Raw genomic sequence first — 20,621 nt, forward strand, 5'->3', positions numbered from 1 at the left:
CTAAAGTGAGCAGGGAGGAGTGTGTGTGACAGCACCTTTTTTACACACACACTCCTCCCACCCCCAACACAGGTATGAGGTGAGAGGGGAGGTTTGAGCTTTACTCACAGGCACAAGATGTATCTTTCTCTTACCAGCAACCCATTCACAGAAGTGCAGAAGTCACAGGAAGTTCAACCAAGGGCCTCTTTAATGGGTTGGTAGAACACAGCATGTGCAGGTCAGTTTGCCCACACAGGTGCCATTTCCTGTATTCTTCAGCCTTCTCCAGATTTGCCCATTCTGTGCCCTCAGACCTCTTGGCTGTTGCCATTAGACAGCAGGGCCAGGCCTTGCCAGAACAGCTGCTTTTATCAGAACACCGAACTCAGGTGTGGCCCCCATGCACAGAACCAGCACAGCACAGGGACACAGGGCCTCTGGGCACACGACAGGCTCCTCCAGCAGGGCAGAGCTGATTTGGGGACTTGGAAAAGTTCCCACTGCTGCCATGAGCCCCTGGGTCAGCCCAGCCCTTCCTGTGCCCCAGCATGCTGGGGTTTGTCCCAGAGTTCCAGCTTCCAGCCCAGCTGCCCCACGACTGCCAAAGCAGAGCTGGGGCATCACCAGCTACGACCCACCAGTGCCCAGTGAGGGTGAGCACAGCGGGTTCTGGGAAGGTGCTGGGGGGAAGATCCCGTGGTGTGGTGGGAAGGCTCCCCAGGGCAGGAGCTACTCTTCAGCCAGTGGAGGGGGCGTCAGGTGCAGCTGGAAGTTCTCGTTCTGGAAGACGCTGCTGGTGGCCGGGTCCCCGTGGGAAACGCTGAGCAGCCCGTGCTTGTCACCACGTGCCAGCTCCGTCAGGAGAGCCAGCTGCAAGGAAAACCCCCCTGGTCACCCCAGGAACACTCCTGCAGGTACACAGAGCCCAGGCATCCCTGTGTCCCTGCTGCAGCGAGGGAAACCTTAACCCAGGTAAAGCAAAGGGTATGGATGGCATGGAGGGACTCTACTGAGCTTCATGCAGGTCACCAGTCCTCAACTGAACAACTCTCCAGGGGTCTTTAGGCTGCTTTGAAGTCACATAATTGAAAAACAAACCCAGAAAGAACTGGAAGTGCCAACATCCACAGCCAAAACAGGCAGGAGGCAGAAGGAAAATGCCAGGGACAGAGGGAGCTGCACTCTCCTTGGACAGCAGGGGCATAGGAAGAAGGAGAGTTCTGGGCCACTGCAGGAGCTACAGTGTCTAGAGGGGAGCTTAGTTCCAAATCCACAAAGGATCACCCCAGGGACACTTGTCAGGCCCAGCCACAAAGCCAGAGCCATTCCCACAGTTTGCCAGTGGCTTCCCCAGCATGGCTGCCCTGCAGTGTGCCACAGCCAAGTGCCAGAACTAGATCAAACCCCAGAGAAAAGCCAGAGCCTTCACTTGCCAGTGCCAGTAATCTGGCTTGGCCACATGAAAAATGCCCATCACCAGTCTGAAAGCAGAAGGAAAACGGGGGGTACGTACTCGGGAGGTGCCTCGGTTGAGTCGGCAGAGCTGGTCAAAAGCTTGGATTTGCTGAGGATCCAACACAGACTCTGAACTCATCTGAGAAAGAGTAAGAAAGTTACAGAAACCATGCAGAGCAGGCTGTCAAGCTCCTACACACAGAAATTAATTCCTGGGCCAGGAGCAGTCCACAACCTGTTTGAGAGGTCTTTTTAGCCATCTTTGCCTTGGCATGAAGCCACTATGTGTACCCCAGGTTTGGGGGTAAAGAAATTAGTGCTGTTCTTGCCCAAAGGACAGTTACACCCCTGCATCCACAGTGAGTTATTGCTGGGCTCTGTCCCTGATGGCACAGACTGACAGTACTGGGATACTTCTGAGGAAAGAAAAAAAGCATGGGAAAACTTGCTCACAGCCATCTGGGAAGAGAAGTAATGGGCCTCTGGGGCCAAGCAGCCTCTCCAGGCTCCTTCCCAGGTGGCAGCAGCAGCTTTCCCCAGCCCTTTCCCGTGTCCCGGCCCCGCCCAGCCCGACACCGCGCACAACAGGGAACAACGCACAACAGCGCACAACAGGGACGCAGGAGGGGCACGGGCTGTGTGTGCCTGCTGCCCCGTGACTCTGCCAATGACTACTAACAACTGCTGGCATCCTGTAATGGCATCATGAGGTCCTGTCTCTTGTTCTCTAGTGGGGTATTACACACTGAAAGCTGGGAAATGAGTCAAGGTGAGTCACGTCCCCGAGGCAGTGGCCCTGCCCAGCTGTGGGGTACAAGGCCAAGTGTCCCCCTGCAGTGAGGGGCAGCTGCAGCTGAGGGCAAAGAGAGGGCCCAGAACTGCACCAAGAGCACTAAGGCAGAGAGGGTGGCACACACTAAAACTGCTGTAAATGGCACCATTTACATGTCTCAGGGAGAGATGACAAAGCATCACAGATTCTTGTAGGTTTGTTCCATTTATCATGCCACAATGTTTCTATTTTGAATGTTTCTGCTCATATTGCAAAGCAAAAGCATCATCAAGAAACCCCAAGAGGAGCCAGGAGAACAGCCTCCCTCATGAGCAGCAGGCTGGCATCTGTTGTCTCTGGGGATTTATTTTTAAGGGAACATTCAAATATCTTCTCCAAAATACATCTTCCAGGAGCTACTAACCAAAAATGCTACAATCCTGCCAGTGGGTACCGACTGAAGCTGCATTGATTTTAAGCTCTTTGGCAATGGGAGATGCACTGAGCCCCCCATGGGTTTCCTGAAGCCTGGATAGTTCTGAGACCATCCCAAAACCCACACATGTCTTGCCTTTGATCGTTAGTCTGGGAAGAGAGGAATGTCCCAAGTGCAGATCGCTTATGCTGGAAACATTTGCCAAGATCTCTCCTTCTCCTCCAGGATATTCTCTGTGGTGTAAATAACTATTTGCCAGTCAGGGAGCCAGATGCCCCCATTCCCTGCACACCTGGCACAGGCTTTGAGCCTGGGACAGGGAAGGTCAGGGACTCACAGCCAGCATGTTGCACCGGTGCTTCCCAGGGACGCACAGGTCACCCTCACTTGAAAACCACAAAAAAGCAAGGAAAAACTGCCCTCCACAGTTGCTGTGGCCACAAGCATTCAAAGACAAGGAAAATGCAATATAATTGGCCTCACCCCTCTCCTGCTCTCTCCCTACCACACGTACATAACTATCAATCAGGCTGTTCCCAGGCTGATGAGCTGAAATATTGCAGGCAATTCTTTCTGTTGTCATGGAAACAACTGCTGTCAGGCCTTTTCCTTTTTAACCGTGTCACTAAAGGCATGTTTCCCTTCAGGAGCCACGGGAGGCTCCCGGGGTCCAGCAGAAGCACTCAGGTGTCAGTGGAAGGTGCTGGGCTCACCCCACAGCACAGCCTCTGTCTCCAGGGCTGGCCACCTCTGAGGTGGACCCTTCAGCACCTCCAGCCCATTTCCAGCCACACCCCCACACCGCCTGGGAAAGGCCTCAGACAAGACACAGAACCCCAGACAGGTTCATCTCCTGAGGATCTCGGCCAGGAGGAAGGGAAAAGGCTTTTTTCATTTCCCAGCTCTCCTAGATCCCACCACTAATGCTAATTTCTATTGCATGTTTCTCTTGCACGTATTCCACCCCCTCTGGTAGTCACCACACAGCCCTCCCAAGCTTGCAATTATCTTTAATTTAACAGCTACAAATTCCAGTGCTTAAGCAAAGCAGATTCCAACAGTTTGAGCGGAGGCACCATCCACAGTCACGCCAAGAGACCCATCCCAGAGCTGCCCCTCAGCCATTCCTTCCACACAAGGTATTGCTGCATCAGTTAGAGCTTCAGAGCATCCCACTGCCCCAGGGCTGCTCCCTTAAGACAGAGAAAAGCAGCCACAAGTCCTGGGGAAGGTTTTGGGATTCTAAGGAACAAAGGCACACCCCCCCCCCCCCCCACCCCCGACATTCCATTTACAGAGCTGAGCCCGCAGGCAATGGACACCAAGCCCACCCTTGGCCCTCCTCCCCTGCTTCACCATGGCTCATCAGCCTTATAAACAGGTTCCCAAATTCAGGGCTCTAATGAAAACCCAGCCAATTGATGTTAAAGTAGATCTGCCTCTCTTCTGTCAGATAAGGCCCTGCAGCTTCTAGGGTACTCCCAGGAACCCAGAATGACCAACCAGAGAGACAGCAAGGCAGGCTGGGAGCCAAAGTCACTGCAATGACAGTGACATTACAGAGCTGTTAAGGAACTTCAGGGAAACCTCAGGACACCCCTCTGAGAACAGCAGTGATCTGCTGCTGCTGCTGAGCTCTGCAGAGCCCCTGCCCAGGGACAGTCCCAGAGCCTCCAGAACCCACCTGTGCTAGCGCACAGGGGCCAGTGCCTGGCAGCAGGTGAGCCCTGCCTGCTCCCTGTCAGAGGCAGCCAGCAGCCCCAAGTGCCCAGGGCAGAGCAGCCTCCCCAGCACAGGCAGGCTGTCACACAGCCCTGGCAGCACCAGGGGAAAGGCAGATGTCTCTTGTTTCCAGCTGAACTTGAGGAGCAAACCTCCCACTCAGGGCCTGGGAGGGCACAGGTCTGTTTGTGCTCTGGCAGTCACTGCTGCAGCCACGTGAGACTGCAGTAACAGGAGAGGAGGGCACTGTCTGTGTTAGACAGGGAGCACACAGGCACATCCTTGTGCTCCCACTCAGGCTCTGGGTGGCTGCTCCTGCCTACACCAGGTCCTGCTGGGATATTCCCTTGGACTTCTACTGATGCCTTCGGCCAAAGGAGCAATAACACTGCTCAGAGTTAGACAAACACAACCCCCACACATCCTCCCTGGACACCATGGCCCAGCAGACAGGGGGTTCATTTCTCCTCCAGCAGGCTCGGAGGGATGCATAGCAGCACATGGATTAAATGTGAAAGGTGGCACCCAACAGGCCTGTCCTTGGGCTCAGCTCAGCACCTGAGAATTCAGAGGCTCCATGCAGAGAATTATTTTTCTAGAGATGAGCCAAGAAGCTGTTGAACTGCTCAGTGCCCCATCACCCTCTGGGGAAGAACCTTTTCCTGATATCCAGCCTAACCCCACCCTGACAAAGCTCCAGCCATTCCCTCAAGTCCTATGCAAAAGACACACAGAAGAGGGAAGAAATCCTACTTGTGTAAGGGTTGGTGACCTCTCCTGCCAGAGGCTAATTGGTAATGTGAGCCCAAACCTTACAGAAAACCCATGGGAACACCTCTGTTTCCCGTCCCCTGGCACTGCTGTGTGTCTGGGAGAATCAGAATATGCCCAGCTCTGGCCCCAGGAGCTCAGCTGCAGCTGCCCAAGTCACACACAGAGCACACAACATTGCTGTCCTTGTGCCACGGGCTGCAAGGGGATCATGGGAACTGCAGCTTCCCACTGATGGGGCTTGCCAGACACTGATGCTCCCCTTCTTTCCTGAAAGGCACCATCCAGAACAGCTCCTGCACCCTGGCTACAGGCAGCACCACTGGCACAGTCCCTCTCCTACCCTCCCATCAAGGGACTACAAACAGCCAAAGCTTTGCCTTGCCTTTATTTCACTCCCCTCCTTCAGAGGAACATCAGTCAGGGGTCAGCTGCACCCTCAGCCTTGGGCCAGTTGGTTATTTCTCAGCTTGGAATCACAGAGGGGAACAGCCATCCCCCTTGCAGCAGCAACCAGCCCAGCCTGAGAACAGCTCCCCTGGGACATGTCCCTGCTCCCAGCCCCTCTGTGGAGGCACAGTGACCTCCTGCCCTCCCCTGGCTGGATCCTGATGGACACACCCTGGGCTGTAGGGCACCAGCTCAGCTCACAGAATCACTGCCAACAGGGACTGCTGCAGTTTATGGGAACATCCACAGGTTACTGCAGCCCAGCAGCTGCATTTCAATGAGTCTGTTCTACACATCCTCTCAGACTGGAATGTTTTATTAAAAGGGAGGAAATTTTCATCAGACTGTAGGAATAGTTTCTTAGAAATTGAGAGGTAAAGTCAAGCTGAGATTCCCCACTGCAGTTTTGCCATCTTTGCTCTTAACCAGGCCATGACCCTTCCCCAGGTAATCCTGGTCTCACTGCTCCTGGCTCCAGACAGTTTGGGATCGGCTCTCTCTGCCCCCTGTCAGTGTCTCACAGACCCCACAGGGCCAGACTTTGGACTGTAGGCAGTGGAAGGACCATTCTGCCAAGCTGCAGATTGCTCTGAAGGAAGGCCAGGGGACACAATTACAATTTGCTCTGATATTTCTCCAAAAATCCCCACAAAACAACAAAACTCACCCACCTCCCCCAGCATGAGAAGCTCAAGAAAATAGTCAATTTTGATTTAAAAGCTGTTACAGGATAATTCTGGTTTTCAAATCAGTCTTTTTCAATTTGTATGGTTTGCAGTTTTAGCTTTGGTGCCAGTCCTCCTCTACCCACACCTGCACTCAGTATTCTTCTTACTAGATAGCTTTTGTTTCCATTACAAGCAATCAGAGATGTTCTGTGTCTCCAGTTCCTTCCTCACATGGATTTTCTGTGCACTGCTGAAGTGAAGGAATCCACCTCCAAAGCCAAAGGACTGGATATCTGCTCAGTCAATCTGTACATGGGAACATTCTCCACAGAGGAGATAATGTCCATTCTTGTAACTGTGCAGAACACTAATTATCTCTATGGTGTTACTGGGGGGATCACATCTGAATATCTTCAAAGTTACAAACCTCTTGGAAGTTTTTTTTTGAACTGCTGGAGACAAGTTAATAACTGATTACAAGTTACTACAAGTTAATAACTGTTACCCTGAAAAGAGTAACACCAGCTCTGTCTCCTGAGGATGGAGGTCATGTAACATCTGTCAAGCTCCAAAGTAAATTTTGGTGAAAAAACCCAACCTAAACCTTCACTATTGCCCAAGAGAAAGCACATGGTGCAGAGGGACCTTTAGGGTCACATGAGGGATGTGGCACCAGCCCCTCACACATTCAAAGGCTCCAGAAGGCTGTCATAGGGAGGGACATGGGAAAACTGCAGGACAGAGCCCAAAGGTAGAGCCTGACAAACTGGATTAACTATGGATCAAGTCCATTGTCCATCCTGGCGTGACTTGACAGGATTAAACTCCTGAATAAAACATATCTGCCATCTGGACAGCTCCAACAGCAGCATGCTCAGAACTGCTCGGCCACGGAATAACCAGAGCATGGCAGCTCAGGGGTTCGTGGCAGGGCTTAGGGCCCAGGAGCCAAGACTCCTCCTCTCCCTGATCCCCAGTGCATAAGCTGGCAGAATAAATGGAGAACATGTGCTCACTGAAATGAGGCAAATGAGTTTTGGGAATCAGTGGCTGAGGCATCCAGAGCCTTTCCTGCAGGTATTGGGGCAGTGGCCCAGCTGCTGAGCCCTCATCCCCCACACACACCACAACACACACACAGCTCTGCAAATGGATTAGGGACCCACCATGAAAACAAGCTCCCATTTCTTTTAACTCTCATTTAGGGGATGCTCCAAGGTAGAGAGGGCAGGACAGATATCATCCAGCCCCAGAGGATTACCCTTGGGAAAGCAGTGAGGCTCAGGGGTAACAGAAAGCACAAACTTCTGGTAGTAGAACCAGAGGAAAAGAAAATCCCCTGTGCCTTTCTTTCTGCTCCCCTTGGCTGGGGCAGAGCATGCCAAGCCCTCTTCCCAGCCAGGTTCCACTTAAATCCACACTGTCACTGATCCCATAATGGGTCAGTGCTGGCTTGTGGCACCTCTCCACCTCCCCAGTTTCAGGGACTGGCCCCAGCATCACACACAGAGCACAGGGGCAGAGGAAGCCCTGTCTGATGGGCTGTCGTTTCACATACACATCTCAGCCACACTGCAGGATTCAAAGTGACAGCCTTTGCCTGGGCAGGGCAGAATTAGTGCTGTGAAATGCACTCCAGATGCTCAGTGGCATTTCTCAGTACGACTCTACTCCTAATTCAAGGCTTCCTAAAGAAAATAAATACCTCAGCTGAAGATCACCATATTAGATTTTGCCAAGAGAGGAACTAAGCTTGCAGGGTCTTCAAAGGGGCCTCAGGGAAACACCCTCCCCCAGAGATCTCTGTGCAGAAGGGCCTGGAAGCCCCAGATCTGACTCTCAGGAGGGCAGGGCTGGAAACACAATGATGTTAGCAGGACCTCACTCAGGATTTCCTGCTCACAAACACCAGCTGTGGAGCCAGAGCAGTTGTCCAGCCCAGAGCTCTGGGTCTGACTGGGGCCAGCAGAGTCAAGAGAGGACACAGAGAAGCCCCATGTCCCCCAGTTTGCATTCCCAGCATTGCCCCAGCACAGAAAGTCTACTCTGAAACTCAGCCCAGGCCAGGTCAGAGGAATCCTTACCTCCCAGGGTTAATTAATGCTGCTGAGCAGTGACTGCTCAGCAAACAGATTTCCTGCAGGAGCTGGAGATTCTCCACTCCATTGCCAAGCCCAAATACACTCAGCTTTTTTAAGATGTGACTGCATAACAGTCTGATCACATGTGAGTACAACAGTTATATATTGTCATTTGGATATGTGAGGAACAGCCCAGACTTGGAGAGGATCTGGGACACAGGGAGGAGGAGCTGGGGGTCTGAGCAGTGCTGGGGCTCTGCTGAGCCTGGGCCAGGCTGTGTGTGTGCAGGAAGCCATGACTTCCCTGCCAAGAGCATGTGACAGCAGCAGGGAAACAGCAGCAGCAGGGCACCATCCTGCAGTGGGATGGCCTGGGATGGACACTCTCCAGCTAGCACTACATGATCCAAGCTGTAAGTCCTCTTCCCCATCCAGTCTCTCCACATCTCCCTTCAGGCCCTGAGTCCCAGCCAGCCCTTCACTTTCATCAGTTAAATAAAAGGAAGCATCTTCTCCTCCTTACCCCAAGCACTGCCATGGCATGTGGAGCATTTCCCCTTCTTTCTCTACAGGGTAAGTCAGACTGATGTCAAAGGGGAGTGAGAGGGGCTCCCTGACTGACTGCCCTAGAGAAAGCCAGGGATAACCCAATTATAAAGCACTGGAATCAAGTGTCAGGCACTCGAATGCTGAATGCAGTTTTAGTAGGTAATTCTGCCTTCAGTTTTTAAACTACACCCCAGCCTCTCACCCCCATTTATGCTCACTCCTTTGGGGCAGGAGTGCACAGGGTGAGATGTGGGGCTGCTGAACTTTCCCAGCCTTAGATGCAGTGCCCACATCCCACTGTGGCAGGACAGGACAGGACAGGACACGCACACTGCTCAGCCTGGTTGGACCACACTGCATTTCCAAGCTCCTGGAAAAGCTTTGCTGCTGTCACCAAATCAAAGACTAACACAGCCTGACTGCAGAGACTGCCTGGTGCTCCACACAGGCCTGCAAGATTCCCTTTCCCCACATCTCCCCCAAGCAGGAAGGCTCTCCTGTGAGTGCAGCAGCTGACAGCAGCTGACTCAGGCCCTTAGCCAGCTTTTGATCGGGATGAGTTTGGCAGGAATTGAAATCATCTGCTCCAACAAAACCAAAGTACTACTATAAAAACATACTCCAAGATTGAATTATTTTGGTTGCAGGACATGTGCACATCCATACAGTGACAAGCACAAAGCACCCCGAGGCACTTGGGAACAAATCCTCACCCAGGGGCCACTGGAAGGTGGAGCAGCAGAGCTCAGCTGCCCACATGCAACATCCCTTAAGAGAACCCAACAAACCACCTGCCATGGGGGCTTGCCATCCACAGCACCAGCCCAGGAAAAAGACATCTCTGTGCATATTTGAGGCTGTACTTCAGTTTGATTTAGGGATGATGAAACTTTCAGTGCACAAATACTGACAATAAATACAAATTAATTCTCTGTTCTCTCACCCAAATCCAGCTGCATCAATCTTGGTTACACTCAAGCTTCTTAAAATACAGTGCAAGCACTTAGTGAGTCAAATCAATCCCAGACTTTTATCCAGAGCCAGATTATCTGCTAGGAAGGTGGAACACAGGCCCCACAATCCAGCAACAAGGAATGTGCCAGCTTTCAATCTAAGATTTATATAAAACACACCTAAAAATAATTTGACAGGAATTGTCCACACAACCAGCTGCAAGCATCCAGCTGCCCCTCACTCCAGCTTCTAGACCTTCTGGATGAACAAATCTCCTTGACTTCCAGAGCTGTACCCCTACCAAAATAAACTGGCATTTAGGAAAGTGACCAGTTAGCTGCTGAGAGTGTTTGACAGGTACTGCTCAGAGTTTTGCTTGGAAGCACAGACAGACAGAGAACAAAATGATGATGAAAGTTTACCTGACAAGAAGCCACCTCACAAAACTTACCTGTGCCAGGGAGGCTGCAGTCCCTTTCTTCAGCTCCGAGAAGTTCTCACTCAGCTTCCCTCCCTTGTTGCTGGAGTTGCATTTGTAGCACATCCACCTCATGAGGCCCTTGGTGACCACCCCACACTCCTTACTCAGCAGGCACAGCGAGTGGTACAAGTGGCCACAGCTGGGAAGAGAGCAAGTCAGAGCTGGGCAGCAGGGCAGCACCTTCTGAGCCCTGCCCAGTGGGGGCCAAGGGGCTGCCCAGTGGGCAAAGGCTGTATCTGGGAATCAGCAGTGTTTCCTCACCCTCCTGCTGATTTCCAGACTCACAGTCAACACTGGATGCCCATTTGCTGATACAGCTACAGACTGTAACACCAAGGTAACAATGATTTCACCTTATTTTACAGACACCTGGGCACAGACAGCACACGGGAGATGCCAGGGCTGTGGCAGGTCCCAGATGTACAAATACACAAACGAGCCCAGGATGCTGCAGTGCCCAAAGCACACTGCTGGGAGAGGGGACAGAAAACTGACAGCCAGCTCCTGGGCCTGGCAGAGCTGGCTGCATGCAAAGCAGCCTCTGATGGGTGTGATTAGCCAGCCTCTCACAGTGCAAGGCAGCAGGGAGGTGTGCTCCCAGGAATACAGATCATTACTCAGGAAAACCAGCCGGCAGAATTTGATTCCCCTTTTAAAACTATTAACACAATCACAGCTGCAACCCCACCCCTTAACTTTACCTGAAAACAATGATTTCATCAGCAGTTTCTTGCCTCCTTTTGTACTGCTGGAGACAGATGCAGCAGTAATCCTGCTTTGGGGTAAGGCCTCTGGTGACAGAGGCTCTCAGGTTACACAGGGACCAGTGGAGATCGTGGTTTAAAAGGCTCGTGGTTGTCTCTAGCAGGGTCTGCGTGGAAGACAGCACAGAGAGCAGGTCAGTCTGTCACCTCCAGACTGCAGAAACTCCCTGCCAACCAGTTCTTCAGAACAAGCTGCTTAGCAGCTCACTAAGAGCAGAAACAGCCCAATAAAATCATTTCTCTTATGCTTTCTATCCCCGACCTCAAAACACTTATCCTTTCATCACACGTTAATGGAGCAATTCCTCTGCACTCTCAAATAGACAAGTCCTGTATTGACTTTTGCCCAAGAGCATTAACAGAGGCATGGCAGGCTCATTTTGTCATCTTCCACATCAAACCTCCTTTTTTTTTCCCCTTCTACCTAGCAAGCTACTGCTTAGATCCCCATTTTAGGAGAAATGTGCTAATAAAAATCAAAGCTCAAATGCACTATGGCAATTAAAGTCTTTAAAAAAAACCCTGAACTGCTCATCTGCTTGTCCTTCCCAATGGATGCTCATTTTCAAAGAGCCCAAAGAACCACCCAGAGTTTCCAGCAGCAAGCTTCTCTCAGGCACAGGGGCTCTGCCCCTGATTCATCCCTGCTCCACAGCAGCAGCTGCAAAAGCAGCACCACAGGATCCCAGCTGGGCACACAGCCTGTCCCAGAGCTGCCAGGCAGGGACAGGGGCAGAAGCTGCCCAGGCCTTCTGCAAGAACCCAAACCCAGATAAAGGTTCCTGGTGTTCAGCCTGCACAGCAAAGCAATTTCCCACTGTGTTTCTGCACTGGCTGCCGGGGCCCTGAGCAGAGCTGGGATGGCTCTGCCACGTGAGCAGGGTGAGGGGCTTGGAGAAACACCGTGCATCCTGTTTAGGGGGAAAGCAGTTTCAGAAAACTGCTCAAGTGTGGAGACTGCCTGGGATTTGGGACTGGACTGAGAAAAGCAGGACTGAGATGAAGAGAAAATCTCACCAGGACACAAAGGAAGTGCAGCATTATCACTTGGAAGTGTCAAAAGAGTCTAATTTAAAAACCTGTTATTTAAAACTGCATAGAAAGACAAAACATATCAGCTTTGTGCCTTTGAATCCCTAACTGCAGGATGAGCTGGAGAAAAAGCAGATGTTTATCCTTCTGGTACATTTAACACAGAACTGAGCTGCAGAGGTGTTCACCATGTACCTGTCAGTCCCTTTACTTGCAATCTGTGAGCAAACCAAACTCCTTCCCCATCCCCCAATGACACAGAAATCACTCACATGCCCATTGACTTTGCCCTGCAGACAGAAATGACAAATAAGAGAGAGAGCAGTAGGCCAGGCAGCCAAAATGATGCTGCATGCAGTGGTGGAGAGAACAAAAACACAGGCAACTTACTTGTTCATAGTTAAAAGTGTCCAGCATTCCCAGGACAAGCCCTTGAATTTCTCCAAGTTTCCCTTTTCCATAAACTGGATCCTGTATGAAGAAAGGCAAAGCTGCAGTTGAATCACAGGATATGACCATTCTGATTCTTCTTAGGTCTTTTTGTCCTCTGGATTGGAACTGCAAATGGAAGCTATGACTGCAGAGTTAAATATACTGCACATACACAGGGACAGCAGAATGATCCCACACACTGATGGGAAAAATCAGTAATTAGCAAAACTCAGTAGATAACATCATTGCAAATTAGTGTGCCTGGGTTACAACTGGAAACTCCATTCAGGAGCTGCAGGAGCTGACTGCAGAGTACATTTGAGGAATACTGAAGGGAACAGCACGGCCAGCCAGCTCCCAGCCCTGCCATGCCCCGTGCTCTTGCCCAGCCAGGGGTGCCCCATGCCCACTCACCCCAGACCCCTGATCTGCAGGCTGGAAGAGCACACCCCAGTCACTGCTGAGCCCACGGCCCAGCTGGCAGGGGAACAGGGGAACAGGGCCCTGGGGCTCTCCTGGTGCTGCAGGGCTGATTTTCACAAGCCCTGAGCAGCTTCATTGCCATGTCCCAGCAGCACAAGCACAGGGCTGTGGTACAGATCATCAGCCTGTGCATCTCCCCCTTCCTCCAGCCCAAACAGCCCTGCCCACCCAGCCTGGCACCTCCTGAAGCATCACTTTGTGCAGGAAGCTGAGAGAAGCTGTCTGCTGGAAGGGGCAGGGCATTGGCAAAAACAGAACAGCAAGATGTGAAAAGGAAACAACCCCAGAAAGTAGAAAAATGGTGGGGACACAACAGAAACAGGAAGAGCAGTGGGATAAACAAACTCTGGATAAGATGAATGAGAGAAGGAGTAGAAGCAAGGCTGATTCCATGCTGGGACTGGGCAAGAAGAATTGGGAGTGACAAAGCCAGGTGACAAAGACAACTAAAACAGCATGGGAGCTACACTGCAAGACAGAACAGCAAGCAAGTCGAGGAACTCTTGAACAACAGCCCTCATGAGCAGTGTGACAGGCAGAAACACCAATGTTCAAACCCAAATAAAAGCAGCCTCAGTAACAGCACTGAGTCCAAACCAGCTGTGGATTTGGAGCATGTGGAGGAAGCATGAAGAGCTGGATGTGCTGCACAGGCTCCTTTTCTGCTGGATGAACAGCACAGCACAGGAAGTGCATTGCACTGCAGGGATCATGGAGGCAGTGGGATTTCCAGAGAGCAGCAATGTGACCCAGAGCACAGAGCAGTCAGGCAGGCAGGCAGCAGCTCCTCTTCTAAAGCCCTCAAGTAGATGGCCAACAGGTCACTCACAAACTGTCCCAATCCCACAATTTCCATACAGCACCTCAAACTTCCTAAGCTACAAGTGGAGATTTTCAAAGCCATTGGTTTCCTGTCTGGACACAGAGCAGAAGAAGAGATGTGAAGAAGAGGGAAGAATAAAGACCCACCTGCAGCTTTGCAGAGGGAGAACTGAAAGTCTGAGGGCTTTCAGTTGTTGTCTTTTCCTCAAGTGATCCTTGATGATCTTTAAAAATAAAGGTAGCTGGAAAGAAAATGGATTTTCTTCCTTCCAGAGGAGGCCCATGGTCTGGCCAAGCCTCACCCTGAGCCTGGCAGCCCCGTGCCAGCAGTGAGTCCATGGCCACTCCCTGCTGGAGCCATCCAATGGGATGGGCTGGAGCTGCCTGCCTGCCCCCAGCATCACACCCACAGCTCCCAGGTCACTTCTTCAGACAGTTCTAATGCTGCTAAATTGCAGCTTCACACCCCACAGAACTTCCAGCCAGAAAAGCCTCGTGGGATCAATTAGTTTTATGGAGGAATATCTTTCATTAATTCCACCTTATAAAACTGGTCTCAGGTTGGAATTCAGGCATACTCCAGACATGGATGTGCCATCCCATGCAGTGGAACAGGCACTGCACCAAGCAGGAACAGATCCCAGCAGCCTGCATGGCATCAGCACAAGGAGCCAGAGCCAAACTGGCTGCCCTGGGCTGCCACCACCAAACAGATGGGAAGAGCTGGCAGGGCCCCACACAGAGCCCAGAGGTGCTCACGCAGCTCTTTCAGCCACCTCTGTCTCTTCCACTTCCCATTTCTTCCTGGGTCCAGGAAAGAGCACTTGCTTTGCCACCAGTGCTAATAAATGCACTCTGCAGACACAATCACTCCAGCTTCTCCCCTCTGCAAGGGCCCAGAGCAACCACTCCACACACAGCTAATCCCAGCGCTGATCTCCCAAACTAGGAAGAAAAAACAGCCAAAGCCCTAAGCAGGAGTAGAAAAAATATAACGAGAAGCTTTCTGAATCTTTCTGCTTCCACTCTGGGACAGTTTTTAGACAATCATTCTTTACCCCTCTTTGGGGTCCCTACTGGTAGCTTTTACATTTCTGGCTTCTCCAGTTCTCCATTTTGTAGAAGACATCAGCTGCATCTGCTTACAAAACATTCATGAAGGATTACAGCTTTGTAAGGGAATTAACACTCAACCTCTCAGCCCTCTTCAGAGAGCACTCACATCCTTAATAACATGGAATTTTTCTTAATGCTCAAGAGGATTCCTCTGGTATCTCTCCTAATGCGGGTGGGTTCAGACTTCCCAGTTAATAAGTCACTCCCCAGCATGATAAAGCATGAGCAGGAGCAAATCTATCAATTGTTATTTCACATGACTTCGGTTGGATAACACTGAGCCCAGGGGCTGGGACGGGCAGGTGCCAGAAGCCTGTGTCCTCTCTGGGAAGCTGCAGGTCTGGCCTCAGCCCCTGCAAGGTGCCCTTTGGCCAAACACTTTGGTTGCAAAATTAACATTTGCATAAGGTATAATCTGTAAGCACTTAAGCCCAGAAGAGGAAGAAAAACAGTCTGCTAAAATTGGAATACTCTAATTCCTTTTCAGAGAAGGCAAGATAATCTACCTCAGTTTACTGATGTTATCCACCTTCCCACAAAACCCCCAGTGAACTCCTGGGCAGCTGTGCCACCTCCCAGCCTGCAGCTCCAGCACATAAATGCCCTGTCACAAACCTTGAGCTCTGCTGAAACAGCATTTGAGGGCCCTGTCAGACAAGCACCACTTGTAATTCTGCGTTTCACCAAAATATTTGGAGGGCTTAGGAAAGGCTGTATGCACCCCAGGGCCCAGAAAGGCTGGTTTCAATATTTCCTTGTGGTCACAGTTCAGGTGGCACATCAGTAACACATCTATGTGCCCTGCACAGAGCTCAGAGCCAAGGCAGAGGGTTTGGCACCAGGGTTTAGAATTTTGCATGGCTTCAAAGAGCAACTACACAGCTCTGCAAAAGGAACACCCAGCCAGGGCTAACAACACAGGGATCTTCCTGTCTGGGAAAGCACCATGTTGTGATTCTTCCCTGCAGGGCACTTAAATGGCATTCCCAGATAACCCAAGGAAGCAGATGACTGGAAAGCAAAAACTTCAGTGCTCTCTGCTGCCTGGCTCCAAGGGAGTTTTCTTCCTGATCCCCAGCAGGGCCAGAGTTCAGAATGTCTGAACATTTGAGCTGGGCACTCATGACAAGGCCACAGAGTAAGACCTGCTCATCACCATCCTGACACCAGCTTCCCAGCTGGACTCAAAGCAATGTTCTTCCCAGGGCCAAGCTGTGCATCCAAATAAACTTCACAGAAACCTCCCACAGACACCCTCGAGCAAAAGTTTAACAAAATACAGCCACAAACCCATAGGCAACAGTGAGCTGGAGCAGGGCAATGCCAGGAACCCAGGAAAAAGGGCTGGTGGCAAGGCAGAGTGAATGGAAATCTGGGGGTTAAGGACAAGAGCACAGGGTTCAATGAAGGGTCTGTCTTGTAACAAAGGACACTGTTCCCACAGGAGGTGCCAAGCAGTGAAGGCAGCAGACTGGTGAGACTCAGCACAGGCAAGCCCTCAGAAGAGCCATCTCCTAATGAGGAGGATAAGAAGTTGGGAGAGGCTTAAGTAAGCTTCAGAGGTGAAAATCTTCCTAGGTGAAACCAGCCAGCAATTTCTGAAGGACACAGCTGAGCTGTTGGCATCTGTCAGAGGATCCCCAGGATGCAGCGAGGGGCTCACACTCTCTGCTGCCCACAAACAATCCAGGTCACATCACTCCACACACCTCAGGGGCTGGCAAAGGCATGGGTGTGAGTGAAATCAATAGAAGAGTAAGTGGCAAAGAGGCAAAGTCAACTTAGAGATCCTTTATATCAACACCATCTCCCCTTCCCTAGGATCTTTTCTTGATCTTGATGATGTTATTTTTCCTACACCTGTTTTTTTCTGTTTTTCAACTACAAGGTACCAACTGCCCCATTTTATGAACTTCTGATACTAATGTTATTTACCTGGAATTCAGTCCTTTTCTCTGCATCTTAAGAAGTCATCATTTTTTGCTCTAGTTGTTCAAAAAACTTGCCTTTCCAAATCTCTCTTTAGTCAGACTGAATTTGTCAGGCTGTCCAGGGAGGTGGAACGAGCAGGAGCAGTTCCCCCCTGCCTCCAAACCCAGTGACCAGAGCTGCACATGCTGCTCTCAGTGATGCCTGACCCATTTCTGTCCTCAGTAAAGCACCTCACCTGGTGAAGCATCCCCTCAGCCTCCCCAGCAGAGCCACCACACCAACCACTTCCCTCTACAACAGACAAAACATTTCCCTCCCCTGCTGCCTCCAGGACATAAGTGCCAGCCCCTGGAAGGGATTTTCTATTGCTACTAGAAGAGTCCATCAGAACAGAAATAGAATGAAATATGTGAAGATTGCCATCAACAAGACTCTCCCTTCATCCCAAAGGAGAACAGGATCTTCCTCCACACTGTCACACCTCCCAGCTGTGTTATCAGTGTGGTCACTGCTTTGACTCCCACCCTATCCTGGCAGTTCTCAGCACAAGCAGGGAAGCCTCCCCTCCCTGGCAGCCTCCCATTCACTCACAGCTTCTCCATCCTTTCCTGCCTACATTAAACATCAAACAAGGCCCAACAGGAAATTATACCAAAACCTCAGCTAAAAGTAGACTAAATAAGTTATTGAAGAGCCATTAGGTTTCCTTAACACTTCCTTTGATAAAATCACATTTCATTTGAACACACTTTTTATCCACTCTCTTGTAACATGCTTTGCTATCTTAGGAGTTGGTTCAAAATCCAAGACTGGGTGTAACATTAAGATCAAACCAAGAGGTTGCTAGAGGTGTGTGTGCACCCTGTGAAGCTGTAAGGCCTTTTCCTCTCTCACCTGGAACAGCAACCCTGAACAGCGTTTCAACACTGTCTCAACCTTTCAATCATTCCACTCCACAACACAGACAATCCTTCTAATTCCTTTTCTGCATTTCTCAAGGTTTATTTTTAAATCCCAACATCAGCTTTCATCTGTTTTAACATTTTGAAGTTGCCTGTGATCATTTAACCCAAGGTTCTGTTTAAAATCAGCTCTTCTGCAAGTTTGCTACTCACTAATTGCATCTCTAAAATAATATTGCACCATCAATAATATTTTGGGCCCAATCATGATCTTTCTGCAAAGCCTATACACTTTGCTGTAGTGTCTTCACAACTGTCCATCCCAGAGCTTTCACTGAAAGGTTTTCAACAAATTTAGTGCCAAGTTTTGGGAAATGCATTGTGGCTTTGCCCTTGAACCTGCCAAGTTTCAGTTCCAAGTAACTGCAACCTTTGAGGGACTATTTTATTTGGTTTGCAGGAATTACCTCAATTACCTTCTCACAGGTCTGTGTGGTCCCACATGTCTCCCCCAGGTAACTCTATCAGCTTTTACACCTTATGTTTCACCAACAGAACTTTTAGTGAAACACTGAACAGACAAGATCTGATCTCATCCCCAACAACCTGGGAACACCTTTTCCCAGTAACCCAGGGGCACAGCTTGGTGAAAGCTCCTTCCCTTCAGGAACTCACCTGGAGAATCCTCTGCAGGATTGAGGGCAGAGCAATAAATGCAGCCATGTTGTTCAGCACTTGCATTGTCAAACTCTTCAAAGCTGGAATGTCAAACATAACAGCCACAGCAGTTCATTAGGATTCCAGGAGTAAAGAGAGATCAGTCTTACAGATAGAGTTTTATTTCAGGTCATGGTTTCTAGTTTGAAAATAGCTTTTATTTTTTTTTCTCCTGCACGTACTGCACTAAGCACACAACAGCTTTTTGCAGTATAAAGGGTGTTTACAAGGCTTTGATCCCACAATATCTCTGCATTCCCTTCCACACTCCCTGCAGTAAACACCCACATTTTCACTTACTTGGTAACACCACCATTCACTTTTCCTATTGCTACCAAATTTCAGTTTGGATCCTTGCCTGTGTTATGGCCCACAGAGTCTAAAACCTCCCAGCACTGATCTTTGCATGAAACTTGTTGTTGGATTCTCAGCATGAGTCTGGGATGGAGCAAAAAACATTATTCAGAGAACCACAGAGTAGTTTGGGTTGGAATGGACCTTAAAGCTCACTCAGTCCCATTGCCTGCCATGGGCAGGGACACATTCCACTACTTCAGGCTCCTCCAAGCCCCATCCAACCTAGCCTTGGACACTTCCAGGGATGGGGCAGACACAGCTTCTCTGGGCACCCTGTGCCAGGTCCTCACCTCCCTCACAGGGAACAATTTCTTCCCAAAATCCCATCTAACCCAACTCTCTCAGCCTTTCCTCCCAGCAGGGCTGCTCCATCCCTCTGGTCACCTTGGTGCCTCCCCCAGGCTCGCTCCAGCAGCTCCACATCCTTCCCTGCTGGGGAGTGCCAAGACCAAAGCATCTAAGCCCCTTTTTAGCTCCTCTTATCTCACCCACAAAAGGAGGCTGCTGTTCAAGGTGTGCTGCTGACTCAGAAGTGGAATAGAGAATTTGGCTGGTGTACTCAAGTCCCACTGATTTTATACATGGCAGACAGGTGCAGGCAGAGGTGCACAAAAGGGCTGGGCATGCACAAGGACAGTGTATTACCTCAGGAGCTCCTCAAGTGCTGACTGCAACATACAGAGCCTTTGTACACATTGAACACCTTGGCTCCTTCAGGGACCCCCCTCAATGCAACCAACTTATTAGCACAGCCTGTGGTAGGCTGCTTCTTCCACACAGGACACAATAAATTTAAAAAACCCCATCCACCTGACAGCTGCAGCCTAGCAAGCACCCAACCCAAACTCCTGTCAGTCAGGGAGCAGAATATTTAGGAACAGTGTAACAAAACAATTTCTATTCATCCATCGCACAGCTTTTTCTTGGGGTCACAAATGCCAAAGTACTCACATTCAGAGTGTGGACACTGCGACGAGCCAGAGGATTTCTGTGGGGACATCATGGCCTCGAGCAGGGGAAACCAGAGGGCCTGGAATCGTGGAATGTGAGCAGAGAACCAGTAAGAACAGGGCAGTGCTAAAAACAAGCTGTGAGCAATGTCAGAGGCCACTGGCCAAAACTCACTTCCACATTCTGAGAACAGAACTGCATTTCTGATGCCTGCTGTGGGACAGAGCTGAAACATGGTAAAGTACCCTCAGAGCAAAGCACTTCACTGCAAGGGTGACAACGGTCTGTGCTTGCTTTATTCAATCCACAACTACTTCCCCATGTGACAGGCAAACTCTCCAGGGTAGAGACAGCTCACAGAATGGGTAGCACAGCAAATGGATCCCAAATGGAAAGAGACATCTAAATTCTCTTCCTATCTGTTGTAGAATGACACAATTGCAGGGAAGAAATTGAGAAGGTCACCTCTCACACTGGGCAGTGCTTGTGAAGAAATCAGAGTTCTTGACTTTCAGGCATGCCACCTCCTCAGGCATGGGAACAACATTCTCTGTTCTGAGTTCAGAAATTACGTAAATTATGCAGAATCTTAGGACTAAAGATGCCTTTGTGTCACTGACATGGGCAAAATGGAAACACAGCCTCAGTCTGAGGGGACAGGCAAAGCCAGCTCCCTCTGCAAGAGCTCAAGGCAGCTGCATTGCCTCCCCCCTTAGAGCTGACACTCAGTTCAGGGGCTGTGAACAGCTCTGCAGCAGCTTTGTGCCACCAGGAAGCTGGCTCAGAGCTCAC

General features: G+C 50.4%; 1 protein-coding gene across 3 annotated transcripts in view; it reads right to left on the minus strand.

Annotated features, from left to right (window-relative positions):
• Positions 1-172: 172 nt before the first annotated feature.
• VPS8 (VPS8 subunit of CORVET complex) overlaps positions 173-20,621 on the minus strand; it is a 66,514-nt gene continuing 46,065 nt past the window's right edge. For all 3 annotated transcript variants that reach the window (XM_059855140.1, XM_059855141.1, XM_059855139.1), the window contains 7 exons: positions 19,830-19,908; positions 18,480-18,562; positions 12,508-12,588; positions 11,023-11,192; positions 10,292-10,460; positions 1,496-1,576; positions 173-852 (listed from right to left, as the gene is read on the minus strand). In XM_059855140.1, the coding sequence (XP_059711123.1) occupies positions 712-852; positions 1,496-1,576; positions 10,292-10,460; positions 11,023-11,192; positions 12,508-12,588; positions 18,480-18,562; positions 19,830-19,908 (804 nt within the window). In that variant the 3' untranslated portion in view covers positions 173-711. The remainder of the gene's footprint in view (positions 853-1,495; positions 1,577-10,291; positions 10,461-11,022; positions 11,193-12,507; positions 12,589-18,479; positions 18,563-19,829; positions 19,909-20,621) is intronic.

This window comes from Haemorhous mexicanus, chromosome 10 (assembly GCF_027477595.1).
Source record: "Haemorhous mexicanus isolate bHaeMex1 chromosome 10, bHaeMex1.pri, whole genome shotgun sequence".
Classification (NCBI taxonomy): domain Eukaryota; kingdom Metazoa; phylum Chordata; class Aves; order Passeriformes; family Fringillidae; genus Haemorhous; species Haemorhous mexicanus.